This window comes from Galleria mellonella, unplaced genomic scaffold (genome assembly GCF_026898425.1).
Source record: "Galleria mellonella isolate WM207_F2 unplaced genomic scaffold, CSIRO_AGI_GalMel_v1 utg33, whole genome shotgun sequence".
Taxonomy (NCBI): domain Eukaryota; kingdom Metazoa; phylum Arthropoda; class Insecta; order Lepidoptera; family Pyralidae; genus Galleria; species Galleria mellonella.
This window is the reverse complement of record NW_026442079.1, coordinates 7536463-7555559: the sequence shown is the minus strand read 5'-3', so window position 1 is coordinate 7555559 and position 19097 is coordinate 7536463. Positions and strand designations below refer to the sequence as shown.

The 19097-nt window shown below is 30.3% G+C and overlaps 1 protein-coding gene across 1 annotated transcript in view; it reads left to right on the top strand.

The window, feature by feature from the left end:
* Positions 1 to 558: 558 nt before the first annotated feature.
* Positions 559 to 19097, top strand: part of LOC113520293 (protein scabrous) — a 52036-nt gene continuing 33497 nt past the window's right edge. The window contains exon 1 of the mRNA XM_026905582.3: positions 559 to 809. Coding sequence (XP_026761383.1) covers positions 640 to 809 — 170 coding nt within the window. The 5' untranslated portion in view covers positions 559 to 639. The remainder of the gene's footprint in view (positions 810 to 19097) is intronic.

The window sequence follows — 19097 nt, the reverse complement described above, 5'->3', positions numbered from 1 at the left end:
TTTATCAGATAGTTAAGTATCTCAAATAAAAAGACCTAGCTAAAGTCATTTGTTGTTAATTTCTTACTAACCAATATAATGGATCATAATTTATTTGAAATTAAGTCTCTCGATCAAAAACACCTAGTTGATAATTGACAGTCTTTTTTTTTTAAACAATGCATAATTCCACTCATTAAATTATAATACGAATATAGGAAAATGTAGAATACAGATATCTATGTAATTAATATAAATTTACACGTTCTTAAATTAAATATAATAACAATGTTGTGTTCCTATAAAGAAATACAAAAAAAAAAAAACTGGTAAAATTATATACACTGATATAAAATCTGGGAATCAATGCGTTAATATTATTTCTACGTACGTTTTTGTCATTATTAGTCTTCTTTGTAAGGGTGTTTTAATCAAAATATGGTGTTGGAAAACGCATCTACCCTTAGGCTATAGGCTTCGTGACAACTGTTGAGCGGTTGAGCACATCTGCGCTGTTTTCGTACAGCCTGCGTTCTCTATATTAAGGTGAGGGACTGCCCGCGCGATCATTCCCACCCCAGTCGCGGTTCCAGGCAGACGTCCTAACCTGCCGCCCGTACCAGTGTCGCGATACGCGCGCAATCTTTTACGATCGCGAAAATGAAGTGTTTCAAAATATGTGTTCTCCTGACTTTATATTGTTTAATTGTGGACGGTGCCGAACTTAAAATTAAAGAAGAACTTCAAGCTATGGCCGAGCAGATAGATATCTTGAAAACTTTGCATTTAACAGATGTCACGCGTCTTCGGAGAGATCTTGAAGAGCTCAAGTAAGATATGATTTATTTTTGCACGATTATATATATATGATAAATATTATTTTATCGCGAATTGAGTTTATAATATGATTTTATTTTTAAAGAGGAAATTAAAATTATAAAAAACTATACTTTGGCATAGCGCGGTCGACTGAGCCTTTAACTTGTCTATTAAAATTTGCTGTGCATTTGTTATCCTCATTTTTTATCATCATTATTCTGCTTTCCTTAATATAATAGCAGGGTTACTTATATGTTTATTTTAATGGTTTAGATTTATGTGTTAAAATAGTAAAAGAATGCCATTTATTTTAAATATTATTACTTATTTTTATTATTTTTAAATTCAAGGGCATATACATACATATATTATATAAGGGTATGTAAATACTCATCATATGGTGCTCATATTGTACTCATATAGTACTCAGCTACGTATTATATATAATGCTAGTGCGAAAGTATACTTTACCACGATCTAAGTAAATAGGGTATTAGTGGGGGGGGTTGATGGATTTGACGGTGATGAGTTGGGCTGTGTCCACTTCAGAATTTAAGAGTACGTATATACTTTTTTAAGGAGCCAGGCCCTCCCTGAAAAATAATTTTATATATGCCAATGCTCTGTTCTGTGGTTTTCCTTAAAACTTACTCTAGACGTTCGTTTGTTTTTCACAATATAACATTTAAAATTTATATCTTAATTACTGTGATATCGTTTTAATTAGTATTACGTTTTTTTAAACATAATTACTTACTGTGTGTACTTAGACACGATTGGATAAGTACGTATTGTATTCATCTTACCTATCCAATCGTGTTTAAGTATAGGCATGTACCTATAAATGTACTGGAAAATATGTAGGAAGTATATATACCTAGTACAAATATATATCATGAAATTTTCGATCAAACCAGAATATAATTGAACCTAGTTAGCGTTTACTGTTCGATATTTGCCAAACGGAGTGAAGTCGGTCTTTCTCAAAGTAAATATTTCGGAGACGTTGAGTACGGTTGGCCACAGAAGTTAAAGTTACATTACTAGTAAATTTGCTGAAATGTGCACTGTAGTTATTCAAAATATAAATTATTAGGCCTAATAAACTACCTAGATTATGGTTCGATCTAATACAATCTGGCCCGGTTTCTATGGGTAGACAGAATGATTGAAAATAACACATAGCCTATGTTACTCGCTGATAATGCAGTCGAAAGTTAAAATGAGTAGTTTTTGAGATTATTCATTACAAACAAAGAAACAATCAAATCTTTCCTCTCTATAATATAGTACCTATAGATATAGATATTATAATATAGATAAGTGCCAAGTTCTATACATGTTTTTATACTTGCATAAAGCATTATTTTTACTTATTACATGACACTAATGTAAACGAATTTTACATGTTACGCTTATCTATTTTAGTGGAAACCGATGTCACTTACTGCGTATTAAATCATACACAAATTTTTGTATTAGTCTTATTTTACCTGTTTATTCGACTGTTTATGAAAAGAGAATTATGTGTTTGCATATCATGTACGAAACTTTGTTGGAGTGTATAATATGCTATTAACGTGTTCGAGGAAGGAGGATTACTAATAATGGAAACGCCAATCTCCGTTGCTAGCAATATTGCCGGTCAAGTCGACCTCCATGCATTCCCTATGGAAACCATCGTGAATAATTCTTAGCGACTAAGCCATGATGGGCTAGCAGATCTAATTTGAGTTGAGTTGCTATCCGTAAATGAAGTCCCAGACTCAGTTCTCGAAAGGAAAGTCCGTTTAGGAAACGAACTTTTCAGATTTTGCTCGCCTTTGGATGTTCTGAGTGGTGCTCAAGGGGCAGGGGTTCGTTGCAACGATCCTAGTTTTAGGCTCAGGCGATTGGTGTAATTGTGTGGTACGTATATACGCGCGTGCTCCAATGCCATTAAAGACTGCTATTAAAGAGCTCGAGAAAAGGATTATTATTAATGGGGACGGTAATCCCCGTTGTTAGAAATATTACCGATCAAGTCGATCTTCACGTAGACTCCATGGAAACCATCGAGATAAATTCTTAGTGAATAACTCTGGGTGGGGTTTTATAATAATGGATAAAAATTAAATGGTATACCCGCCTATACTAAGTTCCTAGCGGTATACAATAGCAGGGCTCCAGTAAAGGAAGAAGCGATGAGAATGAAGAACCCAGATAAATTGACCCATTGTAGCGAATTTATCAGGAAATAAATACAATGGTTTCCAGGAGGGACCATGGGGAAATCGCCCGGACAGAGTATATGGGTATCAAAAAAGGATTGTTAGTAATGGGGTCTAGAAGCCCCATTGCTCTCTGTCAGGTGAACCTCCATACGGTTCCCCCTGGAAAACAACGTGCTTAAATTTATTTTGAATTCGTAACAATGGGTTATCTGACCTGTATTCTGTTATTCTCACTATTGTGTCGCACTGTGCTTCGCCAGTGTACCATATACTGATAGCACAAGCGAGGGTACCATTCCATTTTGACCTAAAACGGAGCCAATTCTGAAAAAATCGTTTTCTAAATTAGCTCGACCGGGAATCGAATATGAGACCTCATCACGCGAAGCAACGTAACAGCTCACTGTGCTATGGATGCCGTCAAATATGGTATTATTATTAACATTATTATGTTAGCATTATTTTAATTTAATCGAAATTAAACAAGGGTCGAAACTAATTGATCTGCATCTTCTGATCACATAGCATTTCCCAAATCATATTACAATCGGAATCAATATGGTATCAGTATATATAACCAATCATTTAATCTCATGTAAACCCAAGTACAGTTATATTAATTAGTGTCTATGGAAGACCGTATCAATATAAGACGTATTTATTTCTATAATAATTATAATGACTTGGCAATTACATTACCGAAACGTGCCCCCTTGATGTAGCTACTCGTACACTGATACTGATTTTTACTAACTTTGTTCCATCGTGACAAGACAGTGATACCGATACTTAGTTCAATAGTGATAATGTGAATAGATTTCAATATCTGTATTGAACTCGTATCAGTAACATCAATACAGCTTTAATATGATTGATGACATTGATATTGATTTCATTTATATATTTTTTTAAGTTCAAGTTTAATCATTAAGTTAGTGCGTTCTATGAAATGATCAGTTTTATCGTCAATACGTTCTCAAATAATTACGTAGGGAAAAGTATATATAATTCTTGATCATTGTTTATGCTGAAAAATAATACAAATAACATGATAATTGTTATCCGCGGTTAATTCACGCGAATCAGAATGTGTACTATGTGATATAACCTACTTATGTATCAAATTTCATTCATATCAGTTTAGCACTTGGAGCGTGGTTAACAAATATGCAAACATCATTACAAACTTTTATTATTAGGACTATTATTGTATTTTATTAATTAATAATAGCAGTAGATAATTGAAGTTAATCAAAATTATATTAATTGTTTCTTTTTCTTAGGTATGTTATTTAAGTGCTATGTTATATACAGGTATAAAGCCTATTATGAACAAAACATTCGAAAGTCATTGCCTAATTTCAGTGGATATATTTACGGATTAGTCGAATGATTACATTGATTATTATCAATAGATAAGAATCAACAAGAATGGCTACACTAAAGAAATTACATTCTACTTAATTGTTTCTCTTTTGATTCGGAATCATGGAACGTATAACACTTCATCTGAGTACAAAGTGCCTTCATAACTTATTCACATCGTGATAATGGTTGTATGTAGGTTTTCGTATTCTCAATTTCTCATTGGCGTTATCACGGTTAATTTGGGATCCCCTGTCTCATCTAACTCATATAAAAGGTACTTGTAATTTTAACAGAGCGACGAGTGAGTGAGGTTTATGTACATGACAAAGTATAGCTGGCATTACATATACTGTATATAATATACTCGATATTACGTATACCATTGTCATTTATTCTTCATAAAATATTTTATATAAATATTTTAAGAAGAATGAAAATACATACTTTTCACGTGTGTACCTTTTCTGTATGATTTTTCAAGTACCTATATGACTACAAACATAACAAAAAAGAATTAGCCAAACAAACGCAGCCATTTTGAATTGACGTGTTTACGTTACAGTTAATTTTTATTTATATAGATCGTAGAAACTTTTAATACAATTTTTTTTTTTAATTCTTAACAATCCAAATATCAAGTTAGTTTTTAAATTTTTCTTCATTAATCGATTCGTGATCCTTTTGGGAAAATGTTTAGTTCTATTGGTAGTTTTCATTCTGTATTTTTAAAAATAATATACAATGATAATTTATAATTATAATTTAAATAGAATATCAAAATTACGCACCAAAAAATTTCAAAACGGTGTTCACGGTCTGCGTTACGGACATTCAAACCAGCAAAATGAAAAGGAAACCTTTTAATATTATCAATATTTATAATACTAATACTACTACTTTTGACTTTATTTGTGTATCAGATATATGTTGCTAACCGAGATAAATAGTGTAAAATAACCCAATACTTTTCTTTATTCCAAATTAAACGTTTATACCTTTCAATATGTAATAAGCTATCCCATGTTCTAAGTAAGGATATGACCTAACCGCGTACCAATTTCATTCAAGTTCGTTTACTAGTTTTTGCGTGTAACTCATTCACGCACAAGCTACTAACATTAATCAACAGAAACATTCTCACAAACTTTCGCATTTATATTACATAGTAGTAGAAAACAAGATTAGTAAGGATTAAACCATTGACCGCGGACATAGGCGGCGCATTAAGTAACAAATAAATAGTTTTCACTCCATATAATTCCATATAAATATAAAATTAATAAAATTATTTGTACATGTTATTACTAATGACTTTTAGTTTCGTAAATATAATAAAATCGAGATAATAAGAATACAGCTTAATGTTTCAATCGAACCAAAATACCAAAATTCAAAATACAAAAGATATGAGGTGAAATTTATAAAATAAAAAAGATTTATTGATTTATATACAATTACATATAAAGAAAAATATCAACCGTAAGAATAACAACACAACACACGAATAAAAGAAATAAATAATTTTATAAAATGTGTAAAATACCCATGTACTCTGGTACCTGATACTGTGATATCGTTTACCTGAAATTTTTAATGACTTCTCATTCCTTATAAATAGCTTAAGGCGAGCTTCAAACCATATCTCTGCCAAATCTAATTGATTCAGACGTTTACTTTCCCATTTACAATATTAGCTTTAACCAATTTGAAATTATTTAAGACAGCCTACGTTTGAAAAGGATAATAGAGTTATGAGTAGATCAAAGCAATTATAAGCAGTATTTGTACAAACGAAATAATAGGGGGATTCTAATAAACTGAGTAGGTACATAGGTAGCGTTACATTGGCTGTCTTCGATCTTCTTGTTTGGATATTTCACGGTGTGGCGATGGTGTATACCAGTGGCTAACCTATTGTTTTTCCTTAAATATCACATGATATTGGTGATGCAAAATAAAATAACAGAACTAAAATAAAATAGAACGAAAATAAACACAAATGTTGGCGATGACTGTAAATGGACACTTTACAGGAAAGTTATTTGCTTAACGTTTATTGGTGAGTAGTGTACATACGTATTGATTGAGCGCTCAATCCACATAAGATGCTATCAGCTACGTTAAAAGAGTTTATTTACGGAACTCTAAACTGGAATTACTTTTGCGCAGGTGGTATAAATGACGTGATAACATATGAGGGACGCGTGACGACATTTTTCCAACGTCCCTTCACAATTTTAGGCCGTCTTTATTGTGTTTTTCTTTGATTTAATTTTGCACCCCTCATGCCTTTTTAATGTTATATTTATTGTTTACATGTTAGAATAAGAGAGAGAGGTTTTATACAAGAGATAAGTCTGTACTTTGAATCAAATTTGGCAACAAAAATCCCTAAAAGTATAAGCACCGAGTCGGGACAAGTCAAGAGACCCTTAAGTCAACGGGACAAAGAATGATCGCTCTACCGAACTGTAGTGTTTTAGGTCAGTGTTTCATTGTAACGGGAATTATATGATTTTTGGAATAAACCTTTTGAAGTTAGTAGTCATATTGATTTCTTAACTTTTTTTTTATTTAATTAACATATAATGTGTATGTAAATATAAATTTTATAACGACGCAATATATCTGTCGTTGGTGAGTCGCAGGTTGTTAGATTCTAATGATGATTATAATTATATTTTTTTTTATTAAGTTACAGTTTTGTTATAGAATATTAATTTGGTAATAATGTGGGATGTAATTAACTAAATAGCAAAGTGGAAAGTTGCAGTCTAAAATATTGGAATACATAATTGCTCATTCGTAATTTATTATTCCACCACTAATCAACCGTCATACTTACAATTATATTTGCGCTACCAAATTGTATTCCCCTTCATACAATACAAACTTTCAAATAAATTAGGTTGTTAATATCTAGAATCTAATACTGAATACTTACCTTACTTTCTTGCTATAATATTATTAATCTGAAGTTTTTTTTTGTGTTATACCTACTTTTTTCTTAGCAATGTAACACTTTTTTTTATACGACTTAGAATGGCAAACAACCTGACGGCCCACCTGATGGAAAGTGGTAACCGTCGCCTATAGACATGAGCAGTACCATGGACATAACAGAGTATACTGTTTAACCAATCATCATGAAATTTGGCATACATGTAATAGCTACAACCATATCTTATTGTTAATTAACAATATCCCGATCATACAGACGAAGGCTATAATGATAATATGAAAGAAAATCTTTAAAAGATTTACAAGACGTGATGTTTCGAGATGACACGAACAATGGCTTGTTGAGAAAAACCAGGCCATCTGATCGACACGATTATTTTAGCCCTCAACTTTCTACCTCTTGAAAGTAACACAAAAGATGTCTTTTTCATATTCTTCATTAAGAACTTTAGTTGTGACTGCATACTTTATGAATGATTTAAAGTTATAATTTATTACTGCAAGCTAGGTATGAAACTTAGATACTAATAATTATTCAATTACATCAAATACATACTCGTATTACCAACAAAATGTACTAGATATTAATTTCAAAATGTTGCCCAAATTATTTATTAATTCTAGTTATTACTTATTTTAGGATAAAAAATTAATCTATTGAAACAGGCCAGGACTGTTACACTAAATTATATAGTTTTTTTTAGTAATAATATCAATAAAAATAAAACATACAATTTCGTAAAAATACAAAAAATAATATCTATTGCACTTGATGTTATTTTTTTCATTTATATTCATTTAATGAAGGATTGAACGGACCGATTGTGTGGCAGTTTTTTACTGGAATTTACGAATTGATGGTAATGTAGTACCTATAGACGGTTGGCTAACACCTGCTCGGTCCAAGTGCGACGCTCTTAAAACTGGCTGCAGTCTCCGACTTCACAACTGTATCTTTGCATACTAAGAAATAAAGATATATTAATTTTAAACCTAAATTCCACGCAGTAAGATCGATTACAGTATAATTTTATATTATTGTACGTAAGATTGTAAAGATACAAAACCAGGCTCGTGCAAGATGAGTTTGCATTCTTGAAATGCAACTGTGCCAGCTGGTAGTTTAGGTTTTATTAATTGTTTTTTTATAAAGACAAGGTTTATTTTTGTATTGAACTAGTGTCTATGGTATAGGTCCCTTATATTGTGATTAAGACAAAATATATCTAGGATATTTTAAATAATACAAAACAATATTAGAACGATATCACAAAACTCGACTAACACGTGTGAAGCGTGAGGGTTCTTATGCGAACATCTGTTCGTAATGAGATGTTTACGCGCAGCGGAACAACCCGAGCTCATGCGGACCCACATCCGGCCCGGCTAAACACGCGCGTGCGCTGCCGTTTCTAATGCACATGAAAAAATACGTCAGCATAACAACTGAGGTACAAAACATTTATTATTTAAGTAGGTAACTACAATTCGGTCTTTTTCTTTACCGAACTTACTGAACTATAATGGTAAACAGGACTGACGACTAGTGATTATTAAAACGATCTTGTAAAAGAATTGTCGTACCGAATTATATCGAATTACTGATATCTCATTCAAATTCCAATATTCTATACTTATTTATAAAGTTATTACGTGGAACAGTCGATTTGTTTTCATTTAATTTACTCCGTGGCTGCTTGACGACAATGTGGCGCCGTAACTATCTTCGGTAGCTTTTATTATCTAGGACATGAATGTACTACTAGAGAGGTAGTGTCAAGACTTTCTAAAAGTCTCTGACTTAACAAAACTGCTATCTCCACATCACCATACCAAGGAGCGTAGCCAACGCTGTCTGATTGATTAGCCTAATGTTTCATTTACTTCTTTTCCTCGTTTTGAAATATCTATGAGTATCTTTGCCTTAAACTTTCTTACATTTTGTAGCAATAGTGAAAGAAATCTTTGACCGGAACTAGACCCATGTCTTTTTAACCCTTTTAGGGTTCCGTGAACAACAAGTATCATATAGATTTGGTTGAATTCATTTTTCCACGTTATATGATTATTAAAATTTCGTGTATCGTCCCATACAATATAGAGTGCCCACTCAATTTTTTATTTTATTCAATTTGTAAAGTATGTGAAATGTAGGTACGTAACACTGTAAGTTTTATGGCGAATTGGTTTAGTGGATTAGATACTGTGTCCGTTAAACTATTAAGTTAGCAATCAACTATGTAAAGTTTCGAAATAGTTAAATGCATTGGTTCTCAAGTGATCGTCACATTACTTTGTAACGTAGTAGTAGCTGAAGTAATAAATATTGTAGTATTATATGTAAATAGGACCTCACTTATTCCGTATAACATTGGTTTAAATATATTTATATTACTGGAATCAAGTTCGCAACAGAATTTGAGGTAATATTTTATATCGCAACATCATCAAAGACATCAAATATTTTTAAAAATATTTATCTTTACGCTAGATCTCTTAGGTGTAATATATATACATATAATATAACTATCAGAAGACATGTTATAATTATATATATATATATATATAATTATAACATGTCTTCTGATAGTTATATTATATGTTTCTTAGCCTTTGTTTATATTATTTATAGCAGCATAATAGGTTTAAGTACTTACGTTATTCCTCTAAGCATTATTTTTTCTAAAATAACGGAGAAAATAATTAATCAGGAGCTTATTAGAGATTATAAAAAACCGTACCTTTATACAGAAAACTTATTTCCCGACAAATATTATATTTTAGTTTTTAATTCTAATTAATTACTTCATTATCTTATAATCCATATCTATATTTATTGTACTATTTTCAATATACAGTTTCTTTCAAATTACCTCAATAGTTTGATCCACTATCAATGATCTTATTTTATGACAAATTATACAAATAATATCTGAAGATACAACAAACAAAAGACCAAGATTTAAAGAGTCAATTTTAAACAATTCACTCCGTAAATTAACTGTACAAGAATCGAACCTAAAATTTCATGTACGCAAAAAAACCTTTCTACCATTGCGTCACGGAAGTCATTAATGTTTCATTACGTTGACATTGTAAAATTATACTAATACATAAAAATCAGTCAGGTGCCAGTTGAACTCACACATCAAACATCCGTACATAAATAGATAAATATGAGATAAAATTACCTTTATTACCTTTCCTTTACGAAATAGACACCTAATAATTATTATTGATACTACAATTCGTAATCTATAAGAGATTATCTATTGGCCATAAATGTGGTAAAAAACTCTACCATATAACTACGTTTATTTTTGTATATTTAATGATAATTTCTTAAAACGGTACTAGTTAGACTTCGTTTTATTTTTTCTATAATATTTACTAAATAATAATTATTTCAAATTTGTCGTTTAACAAACTTCGGAGATATAAGAAGAAAGAACGATTATTTCGCAAAATTTCGGTCATAAGTAAAATATTGCATAACATAAAAATAAATACAAATTAAGTTTAAATTGTACAAATGAAGCCCTTTTACATAAAACCCTATTTGGACTGGTAGGTCAAATTATGAATGCCCATTTTAAAAATAATGATCTTATTTCATTAAGTTCATTGCAATATATGTAAAACTATTCCAAATTTCAAATCAATAACTTTAGAAGTTATTGAAATACAGCGCTGTGGCAGACGGACAGACTTAAGGATTCCTTTGTATCTTTTTCATACGGAACCCTAAAAACCATACAATTTGACATAAGCTTATGAAGTTACGATTCTGTGAATGGCGAAAAATAGGATGACGTACATTTAAATATGTAACTTGTTTTTTTAACTAACATAAAATGAAAATGTATTAAGTACATATTGTATATACAGTAACGGTAGTTTAAATTATCGAATATTTCCTTTAATTTTTATGATTACTGTAAGTAAACGTGCTGACAGTATTTTATGAACTTTCCGTGTATATTCTCTCGTTGCTCAATTGCATTTGCTAACAATTATTCCATTATCTGGTTTAACTTCACCTTTAGTGTTTGCTGTAGAAAAATCTACATCAAACTACTAAAGTTGGGCGAGAAAAACATAAATTCCTTTATACGTGTTTGTTGTGGAGTTTTTATGGCGCGAATTGTACAAATAAGTATTTTAAAGTTTAAGCAGAGATCGTTATCTCAGTAACGTTAGTATCGGTATAAAAATCAAGTTACAGTGAGTACACCTCTTCCTGATAACAAGCTAAGTTATAGACTGAAGCATTTTGACTTGGACTTCAGCAGCATTAGGATTGGCAGAATATTTGTTTACACGAATACTTCAAGTTATGTACAATAGAGTAGTTTAGAATTTTGTTGAGTCATTCAATTATGGAATTTCGATTTATAAATATACAAGGTGTGACGAAAAAGATATAACAAGGAGAAATCCGGAGACAGTATTCATGAAATTCAACAACTTTCCTCAAGAAACATGAATAGAAATGTACAAAAATCTATCCTTATATTATAAATGTTGTAGTATTTGTTTGTTATCTTTGCCACCTTCTGCCTTCTCGTCTTTATGCAATTGGGTATACAGAAGAATATACTTGTATTGGTAAAGAAGTTATATTTTTTCTTACAATAACTAATTTATCATTAAAATAATATACTCTACTATTTTAATGATAAATTATATAGGTTTATTATATTATTATTATATCGGCCCTTAACTCTCCACTGCTGAACATAAGCATAAGCATAAGCAGGCTTTCCCCATAAGGGGAGATTTGTCAGTAGTTGCCATGTTTGACAGGTGGGTTAGCAACCGCAGTAAGGCTTTGATGATAAAACATCATCAGAGGAACATTACTGCCCAGCTTACGAAGAAATAATTATACTTAATTAAACCTTTGCAATATGTTATATAGGTTTAATTAGCGAAAAAAATTATTTTATTTAAATTTAAATTGTATCCTGGTTATACGTTGATAATAGTAATCATATAAAAAAAAATGATAAATATTAATGTACCTATTTATCTTAATGTAACAAATAAAGGAAACTTTTTAATTTATTTATTACATACGATGAATTCAAAATATTAATATTGGCTACTTTATCGACTACTACTATATGTATTATTTAAATGAATATTTTCTAATATACACCGGACGAGAGCCGTATGTAAGGGTCTAGAGCGGGACAAAATATCACTGTCCGAAACATTATTCAACCTCCCTAATGCCTATCACAAAAGGCAGGTGCTATTCCTAATGACGGTCGTTCCATTTCGACGGCATATGGCCAACAAATATTTTTTTAAGTTTATAACAACATCGAATAGAATCTTTAATGATGTTAGAATAAGAATCAATATTCAATCTTCCTGTTGCTATTTTTTAAATACCATATAAGTCACAAAAACGTGGCACGTTCACATCTGCCGACACAGTGCAACCGAGTGGGTTTCAATTAATATAATGGCTTGGTTTTGGTGGTTAATACGTTTATAAAGTTTTATCTTCATATTAATACAACAGTACTTCTGATAACGCGAAAAATACTCTTTCTTCTTTAATCAATTGCGAAAACAAAAAGATTTGGAAGTGAACTGTATTTTTGTGGTATCTTTGTGCTGAATCGAATTTGATGTCTTACTCCTGTATTGACCTCCTTCCCAGTTATATTTGTCAAAATTGTAATAGTAAAATAATAATAGTAATATTTTTTAGTGCAATAAAGAATATATATATATATATATATATATATATATATATATATATATATATATATATATATATATATATATATATATATATATATATATATATATATATATATTACATAAGGTTACAAGTAAATGTTGATATATATATTCTTTTAAGTTTTCTAATTATTTTCTACAGTAGTAAACTGTACTAATAGTTATGTTACAATATTGAAACAGAATAATCAATTATATTTATAACATCAATGGAAAATCAACAAAAATGCTTTTAGTACATTTATAATGTAAAATAAAACCGCTTAGCTAAAAAAAAATTTATTACATTTTATTTTAATTATTTGAGGGATTAATTTGTAAAATTAATCTCTCTGAAGAGAAAAATATACATAAAATTTAAAAAGTAGATATGTAATGAGCATCGCAATTCAAATTGGAAAATATAAACTGAACAATATGAATGAAAATTTTTAATTCGGCTGTTATTTTTATTTGGTTAAAATAGTAATGGATATTTAATAGATTTCAATATAGAACAAAGCACGGTTCGTCGACACAATTGTCAAATTTACCCCAACCCACTCATTATTTTCTCGAACCGAATAAGTAGTCTAATAAAATATAATTTATATACTTAAACTTTCTGAAAAAAGCAATTCGGCGTCTCCCCAAAATTGTTAATTTTAATAATGCTACCGCAGCGGAGCCTCCTCGCGGCCGGATTACTGCCGCTGTAAAAAAACTGCTGTTTTACAATTCCATTTAATGTTCGTAGAAAGTAAATTATCGTCTTTACACAGTAAATTGTGCCTAACTGTAATAAAGTTAATTGACAAAGAGTTAAGTAATAATGAGGTATCCTTCTTGTCATTGCGAAGTAGGTACCTAAACGTTGAAAACTTGTTAATACTTAGGTATATTATGCAAATTAACTACTAAACTGATTGCCCTCTTTCAAGGCATTTTCAAAGGCGTTTGATATAAAAGCTAAATAAATATAAATAGGTAGTATCTAATTAGTAGAAAAAAATAGACAGAAATAGAACAAAAAGGACGTAACTTATCACAACCCAACAATTAGTGGAAGTGTTTTATAAATAATACCAGTTTGACTTCTTTGATGCACCAAATATTAATACACCAGAAATTTGTTACAACCGACCAAAAGAACTATTCAAATGTCATTTATGTCTGTGTAACTCCATGTTCCAGTGTCCCTAGTTGCAGCAATCTTGAAGTTATTAGTTTTTCTAGAGCATTACATTGCTTTGCGGAAATGAGATCCCGGTTTTGAATCGGACGCGCCAATGAGGAAATGAACTTTTCCAAATTATGTCAGGTCCGCTGAGTATTCTAGTTCGTACCTATATCCAGAAGTTCGTTATCTAACTACTGATATCAAACGCCTCATCTTGAGAATAGAATAATTTGTATATACGAGGTCTTATTGATATTATTTTTTTTTATGGGTGATAATGGAATGGTGACCCTACCCGCGCTATCGGTATACACCGGCGGGGCACCAGTGAAAGATGATGGGTGAGGATGAAGTAGGTCAGTTAGCCCATCGTGACGAATTCAACAAGAATTGTTCACGATGGTTTCCAGGGAGTACCACGTGGAGGTCGACCTGATCGGGCATATTGCTAGCAATGGGGCTGTCAAACTCCATTGCTAACAACCCCTTTCCCCCCTATTGATATTAATTATAACCTCGCGGTAGTATATACTAATGTGTTACTCATTCCTGCTGTAAAGCTGAAATTTAAATCATATTTTACGGGGGAGGCATAACAGCATTACATTATTCAGGTATTTATCATCAACTCGGCCGTTAATTGATTTTACAATATCAATTGAATTATATAAAAATATCTCGGATCAATTTATGTTACAAACAAGATATGTAGTTAGTATTATATGTATAGTCAGACTTAAAATTATGTGTAAGCAAAAATTTGATACTTTTGTAAGTGAAAATCTTTTTAATAGATACTCAATGCAGTCTATACGACTTACGTTTATACATGAACGGTATTTCAATATTTTCTTCTTACCTTAATACGACTAGAACAAGATCGATAGATTATCATCATCATCTCAGCTATTATCCGTCCATTTCTGAATATAGGCCTCCCCCACAGACTGTAATAAAGAACTGTCCTGAGCTACTGCATCTACCTAACTCCCTTATATGATATGCCAAATCTTTATTAATATTATAAATATGAAAGTGAGTATGTTTATTTGTCCGCTACCTCTTAGCGTAATAACGGCTTAACCAATTATCATAAAACTTGGTGTACGTTAAATAATATACGTTATGTTACATAAACTCGTGATAAACCCTTGTTCATCCCAAGTTGTAAATAAATACATAGCCTAATTTCTGTTCTGATTAATAGATATATTCTGATTACGTAGATAAAATTGCGGATAAGAACTAATATAATATAAACAAGATAAGTTTTAAAGATTATTCTCGTGTCGTCGACGTCGACAACAATATTTTCCTCAGCAAGAACCTGTACAAAGAACAGTTAACCTGCAAACGTTTACCATACACCGACTATACGCTTCAGGCGAAGTAGGTATAAGCGAGTTAACAAATAAAGCTAAAGTTAAAATAACGTTAAAGGAGCTCAACTTTCAGATGAAACAATTTCTAAATTCACTGAACTAACAATACGAAAGTCTGTCGGGTAATAAGTATCTAAACTTCCGCGAACGTAACCCAAAGTTAGTATTATAAAATATATAACAATAGGTATAATGAGTTGGGTAAATACATTTATAATTTAAGATATTACTCATCAAAAATAAAATAACTTTAATTGTGGCTAATTATGAGACAAAACGAGAGCAAATACTTATTGCAAAAATAATCATCAAAATCGACTTAGATTAGTAAAGATATTACAAAACATATCAATGTCATGTGACATGCGTTATCATTTCAAAACGACATGTCAAAAATGACAAAAAGCGAGGTCTTTTACAGTTTTGATTCTTTACAGATTCTAGGGCATAAAAATCAAACGTGCTGCAATGTACACAAAACAGTAATTGCGTAATTACACCCAGTTTCGAAATTTACCTACATTTCCTGATCATCTGGCAATCCTACACCCTACATTTATCTGTACTGATGATTACGTCACAATGTTTATTACAGACTACGCTTAGTAATTTATCCAATAAACAACATGTTAATGATTTGAAGCACAGGGATATCATTTACTTTCCTATTAAAAAGTTTAAGAAGCCCGAGAGTAATCTGAGTAGCTTGTGGTACAAAAAGAAATAAAGATGGGCCGAAGTAGGGTTTAAGGGCGTCGTTTCTTCAGAAAATATAAAAAATACAATAAAAATGTCTATTAAATAATCAAGGAAAAAAAGAAGCAATAAACGAAGGCTATTTTATTAGAAAACGCGAATGAGCAAATTTTAATATATTTCTTATTTCTGTAGTTTTTGTACTATTAATTGCATATTTTTAAAATATTTTGATAATACTCCGTAAAAAAATATTATAGAGGAAGTTTTAGTCATTATATTTTTGATATAACGAAGAGAATAATTGCATATTTTACATGTGCAATTATAATAACATATTTTTGCATACACACCAACCAGCAAAAGTTTTAGGAATAATATTATAATTTGAGAATTTAGAAAGAGCTGATTTTTTTTAATTTACATCAAGATTATGAGTTCAAATACATAACTGATAACTACCTGGCCAACATGCTAACATCTTTATATTTTGAGAAACGATACAAGAATGGAGATCTCGTAGTAATAAATGACCACCTAATTGATCTATGTTCGTATTTTAAATTGTTTAAACCAAAAATCGAAAATAGAACACCATTTTCGCAAAGTTAAGGTAGCGGAGCTGGACCACGAAAATAATTTATTCCTTTCCTGTATATTTTGTATGACGTAACATAGAATTCCCTCTCAGAAATCTGGCATACCATCCGTTTCCATACAGCAACCAACTCGCGGATAATTTAGCATGCTCGGTTTGTATACAAATATTTTGGTATGCTAACCACATCCTTCCCATTTCTCTAATTTTAACATCATATTACACTATCAAATAAGGATGTGTATATCTTAGATATTAAATCTTAGATATATAAGATATATTGAGATAGATAGTAATCTCAGGTGCCATTGAAAGTTAAATAATAATGAATATATCTTGGAACAGACAATACAAGATATTGTAGAACGCTTTGCTGACATTGAAACTGTACGCTAAGGTATGCATTTTCAATACAGTAAAATGTGAGGAATGCCACTAGCTTAGTAATTGATATATTTGTTTCAGACATATGTAACTCTGTATGGTTTATAACTTATATAGATATATTTATTAAATTACCCCGATTTGACTCTTTTAAGTTCACTAATATTTTGGATGCTTGTTTACTCAATTTAAAATAGCTGGATGAATTGTAATGAAATTTCATATTCTTATGTATTTAGACTATAAGCTAAATTAACACAAGAAAGAATATGTTTTATGACGATAAAAAATATGAATACCTTACACCCTTTAACTTGTTAAGTATAACTAATGAAAGCATAGAATTCAACTATGACTTTTATTTTCTCTGACTTAAAATTCTTATATAAAAAAAAGCTGTGAAAATTTTTACAGATGGTTTTTATATCTTCCGGCAGTGGAACCTAATTACGAGTAATCTGAGAGAACGATTCACATTTAAAATGTCATCGAGATAACATGCAGGCAGTCAGACGCAAAGCAACATAACAAATTTTAAAATATTATTGCCTATCCCTTAATAGATATACCTATATAAGTTATAAAACATACAGAGTTAAATATGTCTAAAACAAATATATTATAGCATACCTAAAGTGATAATAGTTTTTATTTTTTCGTTGCAACTTGAAAAGGAGTCGACGGCTCACCTGATAGAAAGTGGTGACGGTCACCAATAAACATGAATAACTAAACTTATTGTTTACCGATTTAAAAAAAAAAGTAAGTTTGTTGTGCATTTTTTATAGAATATCTTTGTCATGTCGATTATGAATTTATTTCTATAAATTTATTAGTTTTAATTTAATGGTATTCTACATTAATTATTAGAATAATTAGTTTGGGGATACCTTTAGATTATACTAAAATTGTATTAAGTTAAAATCGATTTTCCTTTGAATATTAATTAGAGGTTCTTTAATTTTTTTACTTAAAAACGTTAAGTTAGTCCCATAAGACAAACAAGATATTACAAAATGAAAAAGTCATATTTTTAAAATACCTATCAGTTGTTAATATTGGTATCAAAATAAATATTGATCAGGGCACGGTACTAATGGGCTGATAAAATATCATTCCCGATATCTTTAGTCAGTGGAAGCGATAAAATACGAAGTGATTAGAAAAATGTAGTAAATATTTATTTAAATATTGGGACTAACCAATATAACATCTAATATAAGCACAAATAAATCGATATTAATTGAAATTCTTGATGCTCTATTTTAAACTCACCGGTTATACATCGATGTTATTTATTTAACGTTTAATACTAAGAATGATGCCTTTAATCTTTGGTGCAGACTCAGCTTTGTTTTCGTTTCGAGGAAGTTTCATCCATACTTAAAGATTATTTACGTCCGACCACATACTTATCTCGCATATTGTATATGTATTGTATGTATATATATATATATATATATATATATATATATATATATATATATATATATATATATAACTTGATTATGGTGAATGATTTAATTATAATAATTTATTGAGCTACCGCAAACATTATCTATAATTTCTATATCTAACTCGTCTACAATAATGTGGTTTTTTCTCTATAGTTTATAATTTTGTTCTAGAAAAATAAATTTGACTGTTAAAAAATATTATACAGACACACGGTAAACTATTTTGATAAAAATTCCACATTATTAAGATACTGTATGACATATAAACATACATTTTAGTGTAGTGCAGATCCTCCTACTACTTGTTTTTCAAATTAATGAAAA